The sequence below is a fragment of the Crotalus tigris genome, unplaced genomic scaffold (assembly GCF_016545835.1).
Source record: "Crotalus tigris isolate CLP2741 ecotype Arizona unplaced genomic scaffold, ASM1654583v1 scf7180000017551.9496454, whole genome shotgun sequence".
In the NCBI taxonomy this organism is placed as follows: Eukaryota; Metazoa; Chordata; class Lepidosauria; order Squamata; family Viperidae; genus Crotalus; species Crotalus tigris.
The window spans coordinates 7,835,926-7,859,503 of NW_024096469.1; the positions used below are offsets into that span (position 1 = coordinate 7,835,926).

The 23,578-nt window shown below is 40.0% G+C and overlaps 1 protein-coding gene across 3 annotated transcripts in view; it reads left to right on the top strand.

Moving 5' to 3' along the window:
• Positions 1 to 23,578, top strand: part of RPTOR (regulatory associated protein of MTOR complex 1) — a 425,821-nt gene that overhangs the window by 191,076 nt on the left and 211,167 nt on the right. For all 3 annotated transcript variants that reach the window (XM_039346112.1, XM_039346121.1, XM_039346131.1), the window contains exon 7: positions 21,819 to 21,878. In XM_039346112.1, coding sequence (XP_039202046.1) covers positions 21,819 to 21,878 — 60 coding nt within the window. The remainder of the gene's footprint in view (positions 1 to 21,818; positions 21,879 to 23,578) is intronic.

Genomic DNA, 23,578 nt, shown 5'->3' on the forward strand with positions numbered 1-23,578 from the left:
CCACAACACTTTCTAATCTATCATAACCCACGGCAATCATTCTCTCTGATCCACCCAGGATCAAATATCCTCAGTTGATTCTTAATAATAAAACTTTCCCTTAAAGTTTTGACTGGGATTTTTCCATATAATTACATTTCATTCTCCAAAGTCATAGATCTCTGTTTTAAATATCTCCACAGCATTTGTTGTTCAAACGTCTTCCTGCAAATTGAAATACAGCATCTCTTGACAGTTGTCTTCTGGTTGAATATAATAAGTCTATTCCAAATCACCATCAATGTTCTTAACAAACTCCAGTTCATCTGTAATCTCTAAGTCTTTTGAATTCATGCCTCTTTCAGCCTTCTCCAATGAGCCTGCAATTCTTAAAAAAAACTTCTTCTCATTCTAGTCTATCAACAACAAATTAACTTCCAATCCACCCAATTGCAAGTTTGATTTAATTGCTGTTACATGTATCTGAGTGTCATTCTTAACTTGATACATAACTGTTGTTAATTTATTAACCCTTTTATGAAGTTTTCACTCAGAGCTTGTAAATTGAAAAACATTTTTTTCCAAAGGCTTCCAAGAAGACTTTGTCATTAAGCTGACTTAGCTCTCACCATTTTTGTATCTCTTTTTATGGATATTGTAAAGAGTACCGTATATGATGTATAATATTCAAATCCTTATTTTATTATTGTTTTCATTTTGAATATAGTCCAAATCTCTCTTATGGCTGGACTTGCTCAACAAAACATAGGCAATTCTTCTCAAGAACAAAAGAAGTAGATGTTCCATAACAAAATGACCACACGAAAAATTGAGATAATATTTCCCACAATAGAAAGTGAATAAAATTGAGATAATATTTCCCACAATAGAAAGTGAATAAAAGAAAGGTTTCAGTCTTTTTAAAAAGAGAGGGAGGCAATCAGAGATATATACAAAGTAAAATAAAACAGCAAAGTTCTTTTTAAAAACTAGTGAAATACAAAATCCTTGCAATAGAAATCTGATGTAAATCAAATCATATCACCTTCACTACCAAGGGGAAAATCTTCAGCCATCATCTTCCATGTGGCAAAAGCAAAATGTTCCATAACTCCCAAAGTAAAACAGTAAAAAGAGAAAAATCCACATTTATAATCCAGCGAGGGGCTACAAGATAAGTCAGCACCCAGCCAGACTATTAGCAATTATAGGTTAAGTCAAAAACAAAAGAAAAAAAATCAAAACATGATGTTGAAACTGAAGCACGCAAAAAAAAAAAAAAACCAGTGACAAGAAAAGATGAAGATCCAATATCCAATATCTCAGGAGCTGCCACAAAGAAGAGGGAGTCAAGCTATTCTCCAAAGCGCCTGAAGGCAAGACAAGAAGCAACGGATGGAAACTAACCAAGGAGAGAAGCAACCTAGAACTAAGGAGAAACTTCCTGACAGTTAGAACAATTAACCAGTGGAACAACCTGCCTCCGGAAGCGGTGAATGCTCCAACACTGGAGGTTTTTAAGAAGAGACTGGACAGCCATTTGTCTGAAATGGTATACAGTTTCCTGCCTGAGCAGAGGGTTGGACTAGATGACCTCCAACGTCCCTTCCAACTATTATTATTATTATTATTATTATTATTCCAGCCACTCTTACTGAGAATTGCAATTGTCTAGATTTCTCTTCCCAGGCAAGTGCATGGTCACCCAAGAGTCATCATAGGCTGTTCCTAGTTAATCTGTTCAAATCTGGGGAGTGCCGTACCAATGAATCAGCTTTGACAGTAAAATCAGCTGTTTGTCAGCAGGAGAAAAAATTGCCCCATTGATCAGCGCACCAATTTCTAGAGGACTGCCCACCATTTACTTCTCTTAGATTCCAAGTCTTAGACTTCCATATGCCATGGTTGTCACCAGATGTGTCCATAGATATTCAATTCAGCTTTCCATCATGGCTTTGATTAATAAAAGGATATAACATATTGTGTTTTTTTAAAAATATATAAACAGGTTATCAAATTTAGCTATGTCTGTACCCTCTGCAGCATTCCCAGCTAATAATAATGTCATAGCCAATTAATATTTGCACATTTTGTCCAGTAGAGTATCTCACAAACAAAACCAACAATCATTTTTACTTAAAGCATGCTCCCAGTTTTCTGTGCAAGCTAGATCTGTAATTTAGAGAGTTACCTTCATACTACTAACTAGTAGATATATGCATAGTTTATACGATATAACTGCAACATTTATGAGACAGGTTTATTTTTGTTAATTTTGCTATAAAGTATAAACTCAAATGGAAGGACATTAACTAGGATTGTTCCTAATTCTCCAAAATGTACAGAGAGAAGCTTTGAATAAGTCTTAATCATTCATCTCCATTACCATTGGTCTGCTTGTTTAATAATACCTTCATTTAAAAAGAGGGATTTCAAGGATAGTAGAGGAAAAGAGGTAATCTGCTGAAGGTATTGGGGACAAATTTTAAAAATATGGAAGTTGAATTTGTCTTCCTGAGCAAGAAACTGACTCTGCATAAATATTGAGTATTTTGAATGGTTTGTGGTAGAAAATAAAGTGGAGTTGAGCAATTGCTATCATCCGCCTCAGTTTGAACAAGGCAGAGGATAGCAATTGCCTATATTTATTACAGCCCCAAGGTATTTTGCCATCTAAGGCAAATGACAAGATAGTGTACTTCACAGATTATGGGACCATAAGATGAAACTTACTTCAACTCTGGTATTGGGCATATTTTTCCTTACCTGAGGGTATAACCTAACTTGAATTTGAAGGGCAATCAGACTAGAGTGCACAATCCTGTTTTCCAATATATTACCCTTTTACATCATTTGCCTCAGGCAAGCTTTGACTGTATCTCTGGCATTTAATCAACCACTGAGACAGCAAAGGTAAGCTCTAGTGCTTTAGTATTTCACCTACTGAATACTTCAACTTGAGTCGGAGCAAAAACTTGAGTCAGAGTGTGTAAATGGTTATTACTGAAAACAGTATTTTTTGCTTGATTTGCTGTGCCATTACATTGCTGTCCTGCGTATTGGCTGCCTAAAGTGGCAGTCAGTGAAACAAAGCAGGGCCAGAAATTCACATCATTGATTTGCAAAGTTGTGTCAATTTTTAAATTATTAAATATTTCCTGGGGAGAAAGAAAAGAAGAAAAGACAAAAGGCTGAGCTTTTAGCAGCAGCCATGCATCTGTGTAATGTCTGCTACTGACCAAAGTCCCTTGGTGTAGCTGTTAATATGGAGTCTCATTTTGTAAGATGGGCAGAAGCTGAAGATATAAGATTTATGAGACAGAGGGCACAGATAAACCCCCAAGTGTCCTCAACAACTCTCAGAGAAAGTGCTAACAACCAGATGGCTGCAAAGAAATACAATTCTTCCATCCCCCCATGCTGTCAGAACTAATCTTTCTATTCCCCCCCCCCCCACCATCCAGTCACAACTGATGAAGTTTCTTATATGAGAAGTGAAAATTTTTCTTCTTCCTAAAAAAAACAAAAACAAAAACAAAAATCAGTCCAGACTGCTTTTGAAAAAGCACCTTTGAGACAACTCTGACCTGGATGACTGAGAATCCCCATAGACATTTTCAGAAGAAAGTAATTGTGATTTTTGTCAAAAGCATCCAGTCATTTGAAATGTATATTTGTGTATATGATGAGGTTATTTACACTGAAATCTACCTAAAGGCTTTTAGAATGTTTGTGTTATTAATGAAGTACTATAAATAAATCACAGGTAAAAGTAAATTATAGCTCCATCTTCTTTATTGGCTAATGCAAGAAGCAAATAGTCTGTTTATGGTGGGTTTTTTTTTAATGTCATTATGCATCAGTACTGCAAATTATGTATGTAATGTGTTGAGAAATATAAGCTATAAATCAGTTGAAATGTAGCTTTCCCTTTGTTTCTGGCATCTATAGTTCTTCTGGGGATTCAAATCAGAATTGTTCATTGCAGCTTTCAGAATATCACATCCATGTAGAAAACTAGCAAATGTGAGGTGCATGTTATTGAAAACGCCCATCATGAGATATACACTTTCAACCTCTCCAAAAGATAGGGTGAGATGAGAAGATTGTCTACTTTATCTTCCAAAGTATTTATCCTTCTGGTTCTGAAGCATCCATCAGTTGGTCTCCTTGAAGATTTCATGACATCTGATTTTCCTCTGGGGAAGTATTTCTTGCTCCTCTAGGTGGATAATTAAGTCAGACACAAGGCCAGTCATTGAAAGGGATGGAGGAAAAATCTCTGGGGCCAAATTAATGCTCTCACCAACCTATTCCAGGCAGCCCTTAAAGTTTAGGAAAGGATTGGCATGCTACCTTTGCTAATCACTTTTATGTTTGTTTTGTTTGGACAAATTACATGTTGAAACAGCTTTGTCAACAAACCCACACATGTTGCTAGCCTTCTGGGAGATAGTAGGAAGAGCAGAGAGCTGTGATCTTTCTCCGGCAGTCCCTTTCATTCCTGTGCTAAGTGCACTTCCCTACTCCAACAGTGTTTTAATTTTTTTTCCCTGGCTCCCAGAAATGGTATGTTCCTGTTGCCCCATTCATTCACCTGGATGGAATTCTTGTTAGGTACTTCCTAGTTACTGTGCAAATGCTAAAGTTGAGGGTCTAAAAGAATGGTAGATGTTTAATGATTGTTTTAAATTCCAATGGAATGCAGTCAATCTTTGCAGCTCTGGGATACTTTATGCATTATTCCCAGCTGGTTTAATAAGGGAATTTAATGATCAGAAGCAGTATGATAAATTGAGAAAGAGATACTTTGCCAACACTGCTTGACAAGGACATCCTAAAATTGCTGGAGAGTACAAAATTGATGTCATGAAGATAACACTGTTGGCAACTCTATGCTTTTAGCATCATTCTGGTACAGTCTTCTTGAATATTTTAATATTTTTCTTCATCTAGTTTTTTGGAACACAAAATGGTGTTTATATAACTTCAATTTGCTTTAGCATTATATTAGTGAACAGTGAGTGAGCAAATGAGAGCCAGAGCCAGTGTTATGGCAAATAAATAATGACAATATTTAAATTTAAATACCATATTACTTTTTTGTAAATCTGCATATTGTATTAGCATATTTTTACTACTCAGATAATTTTTTGGGGAATTAGGATGCTATTTTTTCTGATATGCAAAAACATTGTTCAGCACTCTAACTATTTGACCTGATTTCTTACACAAATCTGAATATCTTATTTTGTGTTTATCCTGTATGCAAAATATGTTGCTGTTTTGAAGTTATAGAGAAAAATGAAATATGCTATCCATCAGTGTCATGATTTCATATCTGGTTTAATGTTTAAAGTGAAGAAGAGTGTAAATCTGATTTTGTCTGTTTTCTTAAACCCACAAATATTGGTTTTATTATTTATTACATCACCTAACTTTCTTTCAAAGAGCTCAGAGTAATGTACACAATTTGGTTTTTCCTGTTTTATTCTGTGAGTAGATTAGGTTGCAACATGATAACTAGCCCAGTAAGTATAATTGTTATTGTCATCATCATCAGCCATTCAGTGGTGTCCAACCCTTGGTCACTCTAGGATCAGCACTTTCTATGTCCCTCTGACTCTCACCACTCCTTCAGATCCACCATGGTCACCCTGATGTCATCTTTTATAATGTCCAGCCAAGGTACTAGGGGGGCCCCTTCTCCTTTTTCCACTGACCACTCCCAGCATGATTAACTTTTTGAATGAATCAGCTTGCATGACATGGCCAAAGTATGATAGCCTTTGTTTGGCGGTCTTGGCTCAGAGTGATATTTTTGCTGAGGCTTGGTCTAGGACTTCTTTGTGAATTTTTCAGTTCATTGGATATGTAATAGTTGTCTCCAGTACCACAATTTGTTGGCGTCCATCCTTCTCCTATCTGCCTTTTTCAGAGTCCAGGTTTCACAGCCATAAGTAGCAATTGGATATAATATAATTGTAGAAAACTTTTAAAACAAAATTTTACATTTTATTTGGGTCTTGTTTTTCTACACTTTCTCTCCCTAAATCTCTAAAAAAAGTCCTTCTGAAAGCATCAAGGAAGCAGTTTTGCTTCATTTCAGCTGTGTGCAAATTTGTTTTATCTAATTGGCATTGATAATATTTACCTAAGTCAAGTTTGTTAGTATCAGCAGTCTTGTCAACTGCACTGGAAGAGTGCATATAATCACCGGGCCCTTTTTCAGGTTTGTTTTATTGTTTCCTGTTATACAATTAGAACTAAAAAAAAGTCTCTGGAGATAACACAAAGATAGTCTAATAGTCGTTACCAGAGCTGGAAGTCAGTTTCTGCCTCAGAAATTTTCCTGGATGTACAGCTAGGTCTTTTGATGTCAAAACATCTGAGAATTGGACCTGTTTCAATTAACCTCTTTAACTTAGAAAAAAGCTTGTTTATGTTGGCATCCCATATGAACTGAGTATTTTTAATGAGAATTTAAAAGCTATTAAGCTACTCTGACAGGTTTTCAATACATTGCTACTTGAATGACCGTTCTTAAATTCTTTCTTGTCTCATAAGGAGTGATATTTTTGAGATTGCTGTTACTCTCTTTGGATTAATTTGAATCATATCTTCAAAGGTGGTGATTTCTTTTACTCTGAATTTGTATTTTTCTTGGTAACTTTCAATCATAGTGCCTTGGTCTCTTCCAGTTTATGGTAACCTCTGCTATATAGTTTTATTTGATACGAAGATAACTTGTAATATTATTAATGTATATTATCTTTTAAAATATTTGTTACAATAATCCTATGGAATATTTTGGGACTAGTTCTTAGGCCAAGTCTGCGAAAATGGTATCTTCCAAACTGCTTCTTGAAAGTACATTGTCTTAAGTTTTTTTTTTAAATCTTCAACTTAAAATCGTGAAAATGCATCCATTTTTTTAAATTCTGCCATTTCACCAAATATATTCTGGAACAGTGTGGAATATTCCCATTTAATATATTATGTCCTTTTGGAAGTAGACATAATCTTAGTAACCATCTTTATGTGTGCATGAGATAGCTAACCAATATTCCCTTAAGCCAATCTGAAACACAGAATCTCTAGTCATCAGAGTCCCATTCCTCAATTAACCCAACTATCTGTTTTCAAATTATTCTCCCATTTCTGTAATATATGGTAAAAGTGAAAGGTGGGGGAACTATATTTCCAAATTCTCCTGGTATCTAACTCCCCTCCGTAGCAGCATTAGGCACTAGAAAATAGAGAGGAGAACACTCTTTTTCTTCCTTCTCTAGTGGAGTGCAGACACAAACAGAAGAAAAACTAGTAAAGAGTATTGAAAATCTGTGGAAGACAGTGGAATTTGCTCCTTTTCTATTAGGAATGCATCCAAGATGGAGAAGAATTTGAAGTCTTAATACTCACTTTTTTTTAAAAGGGAAGTTTTATGGATTTGAATTTCAAAAATAAGGAATTATAAAGCCAGATTTGCAATAGCCAGAACATATTGCTATATTTAAAACACAAAGTTCTGCATTTAAACAATCTAGTCATTGATCTGTAGCACTTGTGCCTCGGTGATTGCCTTGCCTACAGTTAAAGCATGGGGTCAAACTCGCCATGTCACGTGACATGTTGCGAAGTATTGCAACTTTTTTCACATTGCCGGAGCTGGGGTGGGCACAGCCTCCATATGGTGCAACCGGCTAGTAGTTTGACGCCCCTGAGTTAAAGAAAATAGAATAGACAACCTAGGGACCAAAATGGTCCCTGCTGGCTGAATTAGCAGTTTTGCATGATTACAGTGGACATTCCTGACAACAGAATTCTAATTACATCATTCAGGAATAATTTGCTGGGACCTAATTTACAATTACTTCTGCTTGGCATTTCCTGCCAGCAGGAAGAGCTAAAGTAATTCCCACGTAGAAATTGTTTAGTGTTCCTGGGACTTCTGACTACAAAGTTAAATCAAGAATAAAGTGGCTTCACACAATCTGTCTGGAATCCCCACTCATGCAGAATATTCAGTTGTTCCCTAGTGAGCTTCAGATGAATTTAGCTGCTTTCAGTGTTGAAGGGAGTTGTGGAGAAATGATTACACAATGTGTGGCTGTATACCACTCACAGGGGATAACAGATTGAGGCCAAATATCCTACCCTAACACATGTTATGTTAATAGACACTGAATTGGCAGTGACTAAACAGGAAAATGATCTTGGGCCTTTGATGAGGAAATGAAATGAATTGAAATGGAAGTATTATTAGCGTAGTTGTTTTGAGGAAGAAAAAAAATCCATACTGGGGATCATTGAAAAAACAACAACACACAGCCAGTATCATAATCTCTTTACACAAAACTGTGGTTCCTAGTCATGCCATGTCCAAGTGGATATTATAGAGCTTGTCTGTGTGGAAAAGGTACAGAGAAAATAAAACAAAGGGTGAAATATGGACCTAAACACATATTTGTAGCAACATGTCATACTGTGTTTTCCACTTCAGCCTTGTTTAAAATCCATTCCTGTTCTACAGGAAACTCATTTGCTGCCTTCCTCTCGTAGTAGCATTATACTGTAAAAGGGGAATCGAGATTTGGCTCCATGCCTCCAGACAAGTTGAGATTCAGAGCTCTGCAGGAACATCAGTTTTAGTTCCCTTTAATGATTAGCTCTGGAAATAATACACTTAAGAACATTTTGCATGGTGTAGCAGTATAAAACAAGCTTGAGAATGGGTTGTTCAAATATTGCTTTCTGGTCCTGTATTTTTTAAGGATTGAATCTGAAAGGTGTCAGTTTTGATAAATAGGAGAAAAAGTTATGCCGCTATCAGATTTTGTATGTCCTACTTTGGGGGTGCATGGAAGACTAGTATATTGTTTCGGCTGAGGGTAGAATGGGAAGTATGATGTAAGGGAATACACCATAGTCTGCATTTCCCAGTGCTGGCTTGTGGGGGAAGGACAAGTAAGAGTGCAAAATATTGCTGATTGATTGATTGGATTTACAAGGCTGCCCTGGGTGACATACAGCATAACATTCTTAGCAGTGAAAAAAATATGGATTTAAGTTGTCACCATACAAACAGGCTTGGATTTATTTCATACAATATCTTGTAGATGTCAAGAAAAAAATACGTCTTCATTGCCACAAATATTTATTAAGCCGTCACAGAAATTAACTAATAACCTTTTTAGAAAAATAATAGGATACATTTTTTTAACAAATTGAAACTCAATGGAGACCATAACCATTCTGAAAACTGGAAACGGGAGAGACACCAAAGTAGGGATAGTGAATGGACAAACCGTCATTTCACCCAAGAATCTGTTGTGTGCAGTCCAAGAAGACTAACCCCCAAAACTTGCTATCTCACCCCAGGTCACCTGTACAGTTTCTATCAGACAGGGAATCCACACCTTTACTTTCCAAGTAGAACATTCTTGATAGTATGTAGACTGAACTAGAGGATGACCCAAAGACCTTTTGGCTACAGAGAATGCAGATAGTCCTTGACTTAGGACCTGTGGCTTAACAACCATTTGAAGTTACAGTGGACTCAAAAAAAGCTACTTATGCCCTGTCCTTAAAGTTACAAATGCCGTATCATCCCTGGGATCACATGATTGCATTTTGGAGCATTTATGACCAGTTGCGGCATCCTCCGGTCACATGATTACATTTTGCCATGTTTTTTGCTCTTTTACTGGGGGGGGGGGATGTCCATCGGATAAACTGGATTGGATGTATGACTACATGATTCACTTAATGACCATGGTGGCTTAATGACCATCATAAAAATGCAATAGACCTGAGTCCAGTCACATGGTGGCTCAAGTTATGACTGCAATGACTTCTGGGCTCAGTTGTAGTTGTAAATCGAAGAGTACCTGTAAAATGTCATTTTGAAATCCTAGCCTCAAGAAGGAAGGCAGGAAGAAGATAGTTTGGCCCAAGCAAAACCAAAATAGTTTTTCCTTAGCACCGCACTTTCTCTTTAAAAGAACATTGTCATGATAGGCGATAAAGCAACAGTTTAGAGAAGGTAATAAAGAAAATGCTAGAAAAGAGATAGCATAACATTAAGGTGAGGGATCCAGTCCCCCTGATGTCACCAGGAAGTCAGTGGGAAAAGATCAATTTCCTAAAGAAGAGGTTATTTCTCCAGATTTATGGAGAAATAAATCTGTCTGGATCCATGATAAATAGAGCTAAGGTAGTATCTCTGGAGAATGGAGGGTGAAGGAGGATGCTTGTAACTGAGACCTAGAAGCCTTCAGGAAAATAAAGAATTAAGGCTTTATTCTAAGCCCTAATTAAAAGTTAGAAATTTGCAGAGAGCAAGGTTCGTAATAACAGATTATTTAGACTAAGGTATGCCATTAGGATTGCACACTTTTTTTCCTGAAGACTGTTTCTGTTTGATTATTTTTAATAATTATCTGCATTAATTTTTGTATTTGAAATTTGTTGAATTATATACAGCCTGAGTTCTTGTTCTTGTAATTTTGTTCCATCTTAGCTTTTTAAGCCATAGATAACCCCATATCAGGAATCTGCACGTAGTCTCCACATTTTTTAATGGAAGATTAAAGTGCTGTTTGTAATTTCATTTGCTTGTAATTGTTTGGGTATTTGGCTATTTAACTTCTGTTCATTTAGGGATTCATTGAAACATGCAATGACCAAGGATTTCTAAAACTTTGCATATAACTGTAAATAGGATAATCATCTAAACTAATAATTTATGGCATTGTGAGATTTATGCACTATGGTGAAGATAATTAAATAATAACATTGTAATCAATAATGAATTATTGCATTAATACTTTTTTTTAATAAGAACAGCTATATTAGTATGATCTGGTATAGTTAGATCTATCTAGTCCAATAGCCTATAGAAACCTTTCTTTTCAGATATAATAATAGGTACCAGCTTGGGACCTTCTCAAATTATTAAAGATCCTATTGAACTAAATATATACCTATAAAATTACAGAGTTATATATTACAATATTAAAAATATTTACCAATTTTAGCATAAGATTTAAAATGAACATAGCATAAATCCAAATATAATGTATACATTAGTCTTATAAGGTACAGAAAACCACTGCCATGTAAGTACTACTTTCATTATAACAGCTATAATCATCTGGATAAAAATATAAATACAAACATTATATAATGTTTGTATTTATTTTTTATCCTATCATTTTATCTTGATGATTATAGCTTGTGTGTGTGTGTGTGTGTGTGTGTTTACTTATTTTGTCCTGTATGACAACCTGTTATCAGTATGACAACCTGTTAGATAACTTGGGCTGTCACTAGATTTTGCTTATGATCAAATAATACTTCATAGTAGACAACAGATACAATCTAGAACAGACATGTCAAACACAAGGCCTACCATCTGGTTGTGTCTGGTCTGTGGAGCTGCTCTGGAAACATCGAAGGACCAGCCCATGGTACCATGGCCCGGCCCAGGACAACTGGGCATTGATCTACAACTTGGTGCCAGCCATCAAAGCCAGGACGCGCTCAGCCTTAGATCCATGGGGCAGCCCTGGAACCAGTGACGGGCGCTTGTGCCCCGCCCCCTGGGTACGTGCGCAAGAGGCAGTGAGCAAGCAGAGTCCAGCAGATTGACTTCACCTAGGATGCTGGTGCTGGCCATCTCTTGGGCACACACCCATGGGGTGGGGCAGAGGTGGTGGGGCAGCTCCTTGCTGGTTCCAGGGCTGACCCGTGGATCTAAGGCTGAGCGCATTCTGGCTTTGATGGATGCAACCAGGTTGTAGATCAGGGCCACCGCCCCTCCTACCAGCACCTCCATGGCCCGCTCGCTGACCTAGCCTCGCAGCCACGAGGCTTCCCTTTCACTGGGACCAGTCCCGCCATGTGGGATAGCAACAGCTGGTGGCAGCATGGACACTGGCAGTGCTAGCAATCTCTCCACCTCCCATCACTCTTCCTGAGCATGGAGGAAGGAAAGAGATGAGAATGAGAAGGAAGGAAGGAAGGAAGGAAGGAAGGAAGGAAGGAAGGAAGGAAGGAAGGAAGGAAGGAAGGAAGGAAGGAGGGAGGGAAGGAAGGAAAGAAGGAAGATTATAATGAGAGGGAGGAAGGGTCTGAGTGAAGTCCTGCCTTAGCACTTCGCCACGAGCAGCCCTACTGCCCTTTCGCCAACTCCTTATCCCCTCCTCCTTACCTCTCCTGGTGGTCTCCCATCCTGTTGCTGGGGATGCTTTGGTTACAAAGCCGGGTCTTCTCATGGAGAAAGGGAGTGGGTCTTCCTGTGACCCACACATTTTGCCCTCCCATAGACACCATGAGCAACTTGGCCAAGGAGAGTGAGCCAATCAGCAGCAGCCTTGAGGTGGTAAGTGCAGCCAGGCGCCCCCTTGGGAAAGGCTGGACTGGGTGCTTGCCCTCCACTGCCCAGGGCTCTGGGCAGTCTGCATCACTGGGGGTCCTCTGCGTGGCCTGAAAGGGACAGCAAGGCTACTCTGGTGGACAAGGGTATAGTGCTCACCCTGGTCTTGCCTTCCTCAGCTGGAGACAATGGATCCCCCTAGCCTCACCCAGGCCACCACAAGCACCCCCGGACATAAGCGATGTTGAGCTGGCCACTCCCACCCTTGTTATGCCATCCCGGCCACACCCATCCCAAGGTCAGCCACAACCTTGATGTGGCCCTTGATGAAATCGAGTTTGACACCCCTGCTCTAGAACATAGATGTTCATCCTTTTAGCTTGCCTTGGCCACATTGAGTGAAGAGAAATTGTCTTGAACCACATACAAAGCCTATAGTTATTGAATATAAATCACACAATTATGTTAAAAGTTTACAATCTTGTGGGGCTGCATTATTAGCTGCCCAGCTCTGTATGTGTCCCAGAGGCCGCAGGTTGGACACATCTGATCTAGAAGTTCCAACTCAATATTTTGCATAAAGGTAATGTTTACTTTCTGCACTATTTTTATAGGTAAAATCTGTGTGCATTTATGTATTTTTTTTAAAAAATAATTATGGATGTAGAAGGAATACAACTTAAGCAAACCAATTTATTTTATCTTTCTATTCATAAGAGAACATACATACATTATGTAATAGAGTGGCTAGAATAAAATAGTTTGTCAAGTGTGGAATTAGTCTGGAGATAGAAACAGTTATTTAAAGGAGAGGACTCAAGTTATTCCTTTACTAGTCTATTCAGAATTATGACTGGCCGTCTAGGGCATTGGAGTACATATTAAAAAAAGGCAGATGTAAATGAAAGTTATGAATCGTGCCATCGAAGTATGCCGTTAAGCTGAATCCAAAGCAGATGAACCACAATGAACTGGCTTTGCTTGAGAAAGGATGTTTTCCCTTACTAATCAAAAACAGCCTGAATATGATTCATTATTCTGTTTCCTTTGCAAAATCAACATCACCTTGAAATTTCTGAAGCCTCAGCTTTATTTCCCTCCTGCTCCTATGTTTTTGTGCCAGGCCCTGAGGGGGGAACAAAATGACAGCTTTGTAAAGGGTGGAAATACTTTATTATACCTGACCCCAGATGTGCCTTTTATTTTCCTTTCAAAAGGAAAGGCGTTGACATAGGGCCATTCTCCATTAAGAACGTGGGAGGCTTGTCCCAGCTAGGCAGCAATCCTTAATCAAAAGGCAGCTGGTCATAAAACACAACACCTGAGGCTTCTTTCAGGCAGCAAGTGACAGACCCCCCTCACCCACATCAAAGGTGCTCTGCATTACTACATAACTCAAAAAATCATGCAATATTAGACAACTTTCTTCCAGTCTGCAGCATTCTTGGGGGGGAGAAGTCTTTGAGAAAGTGGTAGGTCTATTATTTCAAAGGGCTCTGGAGGAAACTGATTGTTTAGACCCAATAGAGTCAGAGTTCAGACTAGGATATATTATCAAGACAGCAAGGATTGTGCTTGTAAATGGCCTGCGGTTGGCTCGAGATGGGAGCTCCTACTTGTTCTATCAGCAGTTCTGGGTATTATTGATCAGATCCTTCTGGACTTGGTAGTAAGAGGCATAGTTTTCCTCCTTCTTTCAAGGCTGGTTCCACTTGGTATTGGTGGGTGGGTGGGTGGGGTACAGGGCTTGACTCTCTTCCCACTGTTATATAACTTACCTGAAACGCTAGGTGAGTTTATCTAGAAGAACAGGGTCAAGTATAATCAGTATGGAGAAAACTTGGCTTAACTCAGTCCTGACTAGAATAAATGAATATATGTTTTAGGGCCCCTAAAATGATTTGCCATCTGTAACTAGCTAGGGTTAGACTTCCCCAGTTGGAGTTAGTATGCAATCTGAGGTTCATCTTACACTCCTCTTTCCTCCTTGAAGAGAGCCTTTGCATAAAATACCAATTGTTCCCTTTCCTAAATCAGAAGACACTGCTCATAGTCACTCATGTCTTAATCATCATCCAGCTAGAGTATGGCAACATGCTGTACATAGAGCTGCCCTTGAAAAGTGTTTGAAAGGTTTAGCCGGATTAGAATGCAGAAGCATGAGTAGACCACAATTGGGACCAGAACCTCCACTGCTATGAAAAGCGCTTGTTAAAGTGTGTCATGCCTGATTTTATCATCCTTTTTGCTGTAGTTGTTAAACACATCACTACAGTCATTAACCAAATCCAGCTTTCTCCATTGACTTTGCTTAATGGATTGTAAATGGCAATCACATGACTTGGATGATGTGTAATCATTGTAATTACATGCTGGTGGCAAACACCCAAATTTTGATCATGTGACTGTGGGATACTGTGAAGGTTGTAAGTGTAAGGGTTGATCATTAATAGCTGTCCTAACTTTAAATGATAATTACGCTAATGGTTAAGTCACACTGCAATTGCCCACATATTAACATTATTGCTATATGAATTGTACTGGCTCCCAGTAGGCTTCTGGGTGCAATTCAAAGTGCTGGTTATAGTATACTTAGACTTCAGCAAGGCATTTGACAGAGTGGACCACAACCTACTTCTTGGAAAGCTAGAAAAAAGTGGGATAGATAGCATCACCATCAGATGGATTTGTAAATGGTTGACAAACTGTACTCAAATGAATAGTCCTTAATGGTATTATGTCTGCATGGAGGGAAGTAAGCAGTGGGGTATCACAAGGTTCTGTTTTAGGCCCAGTACTCTTCAATATCTTCATAAATCACTTAGATGAGGGAATAGAAGGGGAACTTACCAGATTTGCAGATGATATTAAGCTGGCAGGAATAGCCAACACCCTACATGATAGGTTCAAGATCCAGATGGATCTTGACAGACTTGAACACTGGGCCCTATGAAACAAAATGAAATTCAATGTAGAGAAAAGTAAAGTCTTACACTTAGGCAAGAAAAACCAAAAGTACACATATATATATATTGGGCGAAACCAGGCTTACTAGCAGTAACTGTGAGAGGGATCTTGGAGTCTTAGTGGACAATTAATTAAATATGAACCAACAGTGTGTGGCAGTAGCCAAGAAAGCCAGTGCAATCCTAAATTGCATCAACAGAGGGATTCAATCAAGATCACGTGTGGTACAATACCACTTAGAAAGCCTTAGTAAGACCACACCTAGAATACTGCAACCAATTTTGAGACTTTAGAAAAAGTGCAGAGAAGAGCAACCAAGATGATTAGTGAAGAGACAGACCTGGGGAGACATGATAGCAGTGTTCCAATATTGGAGAGGCTGTCAGAGAGAGGAGTGGAACAACCTATTTTCTAAAGCACCTGAAAGCCAGACAAGGAATAATGGATGGTAACTGATCAAGGAGAGATTCAACCTAGAAATAAGGAGAAATTTTCTGACAGTGAGAACAATCAACCAATGGAACAGTTTTGCCTTCAGATGTTGTGGGAGCTTATCACTGGAAGCTTTCAAGAAGAAACTGGACTGCCATCTATCAGAAATGGTATAGGGCAGTGGTGGCGAACCTATGGCACTCAGAGCCCTCTCTGTGGGTATGTGCGCTGTCGTCCCAGTCCTAGGCCTTTAGCTGGGTTTTATAAAACCTTTTCGCTTTAGGCCTCCGCCACCATGTACAAAAAAAGGGTTCTATCAATCAGTCAATTTCAACTTCTTGGGGAAAAAAAAAGATCTCGCAAAGTTGGAATTGATTGAACTTTTTGGTCCCACCCAGTCTGCTATTACCACTGCAGCCACGCCCACCCAATGGGCCACACTCACCCAATGGGCCACGCCCACCCGGGCACCTGACGATGCATAAATGGGTTTTGGGTTGCAGTTTGGACACTCAGTCTCTAAAAGGTTTGCCATCACTGGTGTAGGGTCTCCTGCTTGGATGGGGGGTTGGACTAGATAACCTACAAGGTCTCTTCCAACTCTGTTATTCTCCAGCACTGGAGATGGATAATCCACCAATGGGTTTAGACTGTGTTCCTGCCCAATCAGATCAAGTCAGCCAAAGTTGCAACACTTGTCCTGGGCTAGAGTGTCACAGTCTCAACTTGATCTTGCCCAAGACAGACGTAGCAAGTTGGCTCTTAGGCAGGTACAGTTTCCATTGGTGGATTCTTTATTCTCTATTCTCTTCAGTCTTCTGTGACAGTGCTGTATTCAGCACTGTGTTTTTTCCTCTCACTTGGCTGAAGAACTGTTTGCCTTTAACTAGGAACGGAGGCCTTCGTTCCTCCCCCTCCCCCCCATTTCCAACCAAAAAGGCTTGAGGCTGAGGGGACTTGCTTTCCCTCTGTAACACAGCCTTCCTTCTCCTCTTGGACAGCACTGGGCTCAGTACTGCTCCTCAGCCCTCCACAGTTCCCCATTGCCTGGAAAAGCCTCTGGACACGCACGAAGGCTAAAAACGGCCATTTGCAGCTGGTGCATGTACAGAAGGCTGATTACCTTTTTTCCAGCCTTTCTTCGTGATAGGAGCCAGAGAACATTCCAAAGCTCTGTTTTTTCGTCTTGGAGGGCTGCTTGGTTTAGGGTGGAAGGGGGTGCCGGCAGCAATACCCCCAGACCTCGTGCGGCTGCCGTTTTGAGTGTGGCGGACTCGTGGTGGCCATTTTGAGTATGGCAGACATTTTGAGTGTGGCAGCCTTTTTGGGTGTGGCCGCCTTTTGTGTCCCTTATTGGGACTGGGTCTTTCTTGAGGCCACCATCTTGGGGCCTGCTCTGCGCTCTTTTCTCCCCTGCGGCCACCATTTGAGGCCTCTGAAGCCTCAGTTTGCACAAGGACCCTGCACAGCCACTGTTGCCTCAGAACAGGCCTGCTAGCCTCCTCAGGCCTACTTCCTTCATCTGCTCTAAATACAACCTTACATAACACCATTCCAAGGCCTGTCAGACCTCAGACAGTATTTGATCTCCACAGCCACTCAGGCCTGCAATATATCCATTTCACAGCCTGCTTACAGGTTTGGCTCTATCTGGCTTGTTCTTTCATGTGCATTTAATCTCCTTGGATTCAATTTCTGGGTTCTTGGTGTCTCCAGGTCTCCCTGAAAACCATGATTAGTCCATTGGGATCCTGGGCCTAATTATATTAACAGCTCTATCTGGGTTCCAGGCGTCCCCTATCGTGCGCCTGTTCTTATCCACACAAACAGCTCTGTCTGGATACCAGGCATCCCCTACCATGTGCCTGTTCTTATCCACACAATCAGCTCTATCTGGATTCCAGGCGCCCCCTATCGTGCGCCTGATTATCCATACGAACAGCTCTATCTGGATTCCAGGCGCCCCCTATCGTGCGTCTGTTCTTATCCACACAAACAGCTCTGTCTGGATACCAGGCGTCCCTTACTGTGCGCCTGTTCTTATCCACACAATCAGCTCTATCTGGATTCCAGGCTCCCCCTATCGTGCACCTGTTCTTATCCACACAAACAGCTCTATCTGAATTCCAGGCACCCCTGTTGTGTGCCTGTTCTTATCCACACAATCAGCTCTATCTGGATTCCAGACGCCCCCTATCGTGCGTCTGTTCTTATCCACACAAACAGCTCTGTCTGGATACCAGGCGTCCCCTACCGTGCACCTGTTCTTATCCACACAATCAGCTCTATCTGGATTCCAGGCTCCCCCTATCGTGTGCCTGTTCTTATCCACATGAACAGCTCTATCTGGATTCCAGGCGCCCCCTATTGTGCGTCTGTTCTTATCCACACAAACAGCTCTGTCTGGATACCAGGCGTCCCCTATAGTGCGCCTGTTCTTATCAAACCAATAGCAGTCTCCGGATACCAGGGGTCTCCTATCGTGCTCCTGTGTTACCCGATGATGGAGGATGCTAGGCCCCCCACAAAGGATGTCTTGCCGTCCTCCTCGACTGCAAAACGCCACAAATCCTCTAATCAAGAGGCCTCTGCCAAGGTCAGGTCTACCTCAAAAACCTCCAAGGGAGCTGAAAAACAGGCCACCAGGAGACACCAAGCCCTAGAGAAGGAATTCTCTAAAACACAGAAGCTAGCCAGGTTGGAGACCTTACAAGCTGAAGTGCCTTCTGCCCCTGGGGCCTCCACTTCTCCATTGGGGATATGGTCAACAGGGGAACCTCTCCCATCTCCTGCACCGGGGGACACGGACAAGGTTCATCCCATCACTCAGTCCTCTGCTCCACAGGCTCAACACATGGCCCCTGAAGCTACTTTCACCCCCACTGCAGCCGGGCTTAGGCCAAGTGAACCGGTCCCTCTCCCCACGGAGGACCGCCTAGCTGAGATGATTGCACAGGCGGTTGAGTGCACTCTTGAGGCCAGATCGCAAGCAGCTAGATCACCTGCGGTCACCTTTCTACCCACCCACCAGCCGGCTACTGAGCACATGATTATATGTTTCTCTTTCACTCCAACCTGAAGTCTGCATAATTTTCAGAATTTGCAGTGGAAACTGCCCATTGATATTGATTTCTACCATCAAACATCTGTAAAAGATATTCTTTTAGTAAAGTGCCTTCTAGATTATTCTTATACCTGTTTTCTTTATGTAGAACTGTTAATTTGTTTTAACTTAATTTTCATGTTATTGTTCATTACTTTTCTTCGAATGTAGCAGAATAGCTAGGAATTCAGTAACTCCCAATAACTCTCAGCCAACCCAAAATAATATAATAACTGACAATCCCCAAAGCTGCTGGGAGAATAAGATGAAGTAATAAGTTCACACTCATCCTGTCGCCTGTAGAAGCTATTCATCACATTGGATTGGGTTTAGATAATCAGTTTCTTTCAAAAGCACCTGGAGATTTTTCAGCACTATCATCTTGAGTACTTTATTTAAGAAGGGATACAGTGACTATCAGGTCGTTAAAAAGTTAAGAGTGGACTTCTTATGTCTTTCTGTGTACCTAGTAGTCTGATCTTTATTACAAAAATTCATTTACCATACTCCAGATCTGTCCAGTCAGTCTCTTCCAGCTTGATCAAATTAGCCATGATAGGCTGTGGTCAAGAAAACATCTAGTCAGATATCAAGCATCTTCCTCAAGTCTCCAGAATGGAAACTGATTCTGATAGGACATCAAGTATCTCATTTGGGCTTGCCTCAATGTGGAATACAGGTCAGAAAAGTGATTTTTATCCCTCTTGCAAATATATAGTAATAGGCATCTCTGGACTCGAACATTCCATTTGTTGTGGCAGGAGTAAATTTCTTTGCCAAGTTACTACTCAAGAATGCAAAGATGGCAGAAAAGAAAGGGGAAAAAAGGACCTTGTTTTTGTGCAGAACTTTCCACAATCTGCATTCCAGCCATACCAACCTGGAGCACTGTTGTTAGATCCTCCTCCAAGTTTCCTGATGCTTGTAAATAGCACAGCAATGGATGTACCTGAGCTAAAGTTCATTTAATCTCTCAGGACTTTATCTGTGCATCAGTTTTGTGAGTTTAGTGCTGAACAGAAAGATTGAGCATTGAGACTTTAGAATCAAACATTGCTAATATACTCATTTAATTTTATTGCATAGTTGCAGTTTTACATTAGAAATCTGATTTATAGTACTTTAGAGGAATTAATACATGAGATACCTGGTGCTTAAATAAAAATTTATTAAAATAAACATTGTATATAAAACATTTACATAAATGACTGGGCTTTTTTGGCATCCAGTCCCAGTTTTCCTTATCTACATCCAATCTGTTCTTTCATTCTTGGAGACATATTTAGAAAAGAGATCTACCCAGCAAGAAGGCTCGTATGATGTAAGACATGATTGTAAGACAACTTTGAATACTCAGTCTTTTACTTCAACATTTAGTATGGCTCCCGAATTGTCATGGTACTCACAAAATATTTCGTAGCATTTGAAGTTTGGTTAAACAAGACAAAAAAGTTGAAAGTGATATCATAAATTGCTGAATTGGACAAATAGAGAAAAAGGGGGCAATTAGCATAAATATAAAAAAAAGCACACTTCCAAATTTTATAGGAATATGGTCCTCTGAAGAAAGTAACAGGCTGATTTCTATGTTCCTTAGTCAAGGACATCACATTTTATGATTAATAAAGCACTTAATGCAGAAATGTTGTAAAACAGACATTAAGTGACAGAACTACTTAAAAATGCTAGGTTCACAGAAGGACTTCCCATTCCCAGTGGCAGAACTGTTTTGATTTGTGAACGAGGACACAGCAACCAAACGAGTCTCAAGAGTTTCAAAAGAGAAAGCTAGGGAGTTAGAAGATAGGATTTGCTCTGTGTGTGCCCATGTGCAGCATACACTCTCTTGGATTCAGCCTTTAGTTTGCACACATATATACATAAATTGTAATGAAAAATTAGCACTGCCTGGAGGAAGTGCTCCTGAACAGTGAAGAAAAGGCCAAAGAGGGGAAACAGTGGGCATCAGAGAAAAAGCATAGGAAGAAAAAAGAGTGGAAGAATGATAAAGCACACATGGAAATAGACTGGAGAAGGAAGAAGGGTTCATTGCAGGTAATATTTATTACTTACTTAAACTGTTCACTGTTGGTGACTCTTTTATAAATGGAATACAGGTAGTCTTAGATTTAAAAACACAATTGAGCCCAAAATTTCCATTGCTAAGCAAGGCAGTTGCTAAGTAAGTTTTGCTCCATTTTATGACCTTTCTTACCACAGTTGTTAAGCAAATCACTGCAGTTGTTAAGTGAATCACATGGTCATTAAGCAAATCTGGCATCCCCCATTGACTTTGCTTATTGGAAGGCTGCTAGAAAAGGTTGCAAATGGTGATCGCATGACCCCAGGACAGTGCAACTGTCATAAACACATGCCAGTTGCCAAGTGCCCGCATTTTGATCACATGACTGGGGATGCTGCAGTGGTCATAAGTGTGAAAACCAGTCACAAATCACTTTTTTCTGTACCATTGTGACTTTGGTCACTAAACGAATGGTTATAAGTCAAAGATTAAATTGTTAAGATTGAAAGGGAAAGTTATTCAGACTTCTTTTCTTAACTTGCCTACCATTGCTTCCACCTTCCACCTACTGTTGAAGCTGTTGAAATTCCCATTTGTGTGTGGGCCATTGTGTTCAACTTTATTTAGTGTTGCTTCCTAACATTGTAATGAATAATTACATGTTTCTCCTCCTGCCCATTCTGCTGGAAATATATCACCGTTGCTCTTAAAATAGATGGACTTGACGCTGCAGTAATGGAGGCCACTGCATTATTGTTATGAGTGCAGCAAGTACTGTTTCCTGCTCTGCAGCAGAAAACCTTTTGTCGGTCCTTGCATTTTTTTTTTAAACCATTTATAATGAGAGACTTGTTCCTGCCATACACCATTTGGATTACCCGTCCTTAGATATTTAATTAGTGTGATTTACTTCTGATCTCTTCTTTTTTCTACAGGTTTTGCATGCAGAAGAGTGTGAGATTGGTACCAGGAGTAACGCTGGATTTAATAGAAAAGTAAGCATTATTTTAAGACTTGAAAACTATTCTTATTTAACTTTATTTTTATTAGATTTAAATCTTGAGTCGTATAAATTTCACCATATTTAGGAAGTACTTCTCTTTAGCTAAGAAGATGCATTTATCTCTAAGGTTCTTTGTAATTAAAAGGTTGAAAGATGTTCATGGCCTCAAGGACTAGCCCAGCAATTTAATGCCTTCTAGATACTTTTCAATAAAAAACAGGAATGTAAGCCAAAGAAACCTCACCATCCTTTCTGCATCAAGACATCCATATTTCTGCAGCAAAGCAATGTTTTGTAGTCGTATAGTAATTGTGATCATGTTTGGAATCTGATTTTCATGTGTTCCAGGAATTCTATTTATAACTTTCTTCATTCTAATTTTGAAACTTGCTGAAGTTATTTTGTCTTATGTTCGGAATATGTGCTAAAACAATTTAAAAACCCTGTAATTAGAATTTCATCATTAAATTTTGTAAAAACCTTACTTCTTGACAGAAAATGAGTTTATTGGTACTTGATCCAAGAGTCAAGGCACTATGAAATGCAATGGAGATCTGCATAATGGCTAGTTGCTATGCATACTATGAAATCCTTAGAGCAGTAGTGGTCAACCTATGGCACGCTTGCCAGAGGTGGCACTCAGAGCCCTCTCTGTGGGCACTTCTCTGAACTGCTGGTGGCAGGCTGCGGAGCCCCAGAGTGTACTGGTTGAGGGGCCAACAGGCTGTGGCTGCTGACAGACAATCGACCCCCATGCGCTCACTAGCCTCTGGGTGCGGGGCTGATGGTGTCAGGAAGCAGCCGTCCCGGCCCCTGCCTTGCCTTGCCCTGCGATAATGGCACCCCCACCCTGCCTCACCTCACCCCGCAGGACGAGCCTCCTGCCCACCACCCCACCTGCCAGAGACCCCCTGGATCTCCCCCAACCCTGCCCGGCCCCCACAGGTGTCCCTCCCCACGAGCAACATTGAGGTGACCATGCCTACCTTGGCCACACCCACCCAGTCTGCCATGACCACCACACCCACCCAGTGGGCCATACCCACCTGGCACCCAGCGATAAATAAGTGGGTTTTGGGTTGCAGTTTGGGCACTTGGTCTCTAAAAGGTTTGCCATCACTGCCTTAGAGCAAAGATATGCTAGAATAACAAATTCAATAAAATCGTTGCTCTTTAGTTATTCAAATGCGGAGTGTGTGTACACATTGTACATACTGTAGATATATATAGACCGTACATATAGATGGTGTTTTTAAAAGGAAAATAAAATCCAGTGCAAACTAGAAAAAGAAAAAAAGAAATTGAAGAGAAAGCTAAATACAAAAAGTAGCTTCCAATTTTCTTTAAAGCAGTTGTAAATACAATTATAAATTTACCTCTTTATGGTTAAAATAAAACTCTCCTCTTTCTATAATCTATCAGGTCTAATAATCAAAACTATAAATGATGAGTTCATTTTTTTCTGTTTTACATAAAAAGTCCATGAAGGGTTTTCAATCAGTAATAAATATAATTATTGTCCTTTCTCTGATCAGAGAAGTCAGTTTGGATGTCCCCAGCAAGTACAGTCATCTCTCTCAACCATTCCTACCGGTATAAGATAAGATAAGATAACCTTTATTGTCATTTTTTTTACTGTGGGGACAACGGCACACATCAAAAATGAAATTTAGTTGCCCGCTCTCAAAGTGA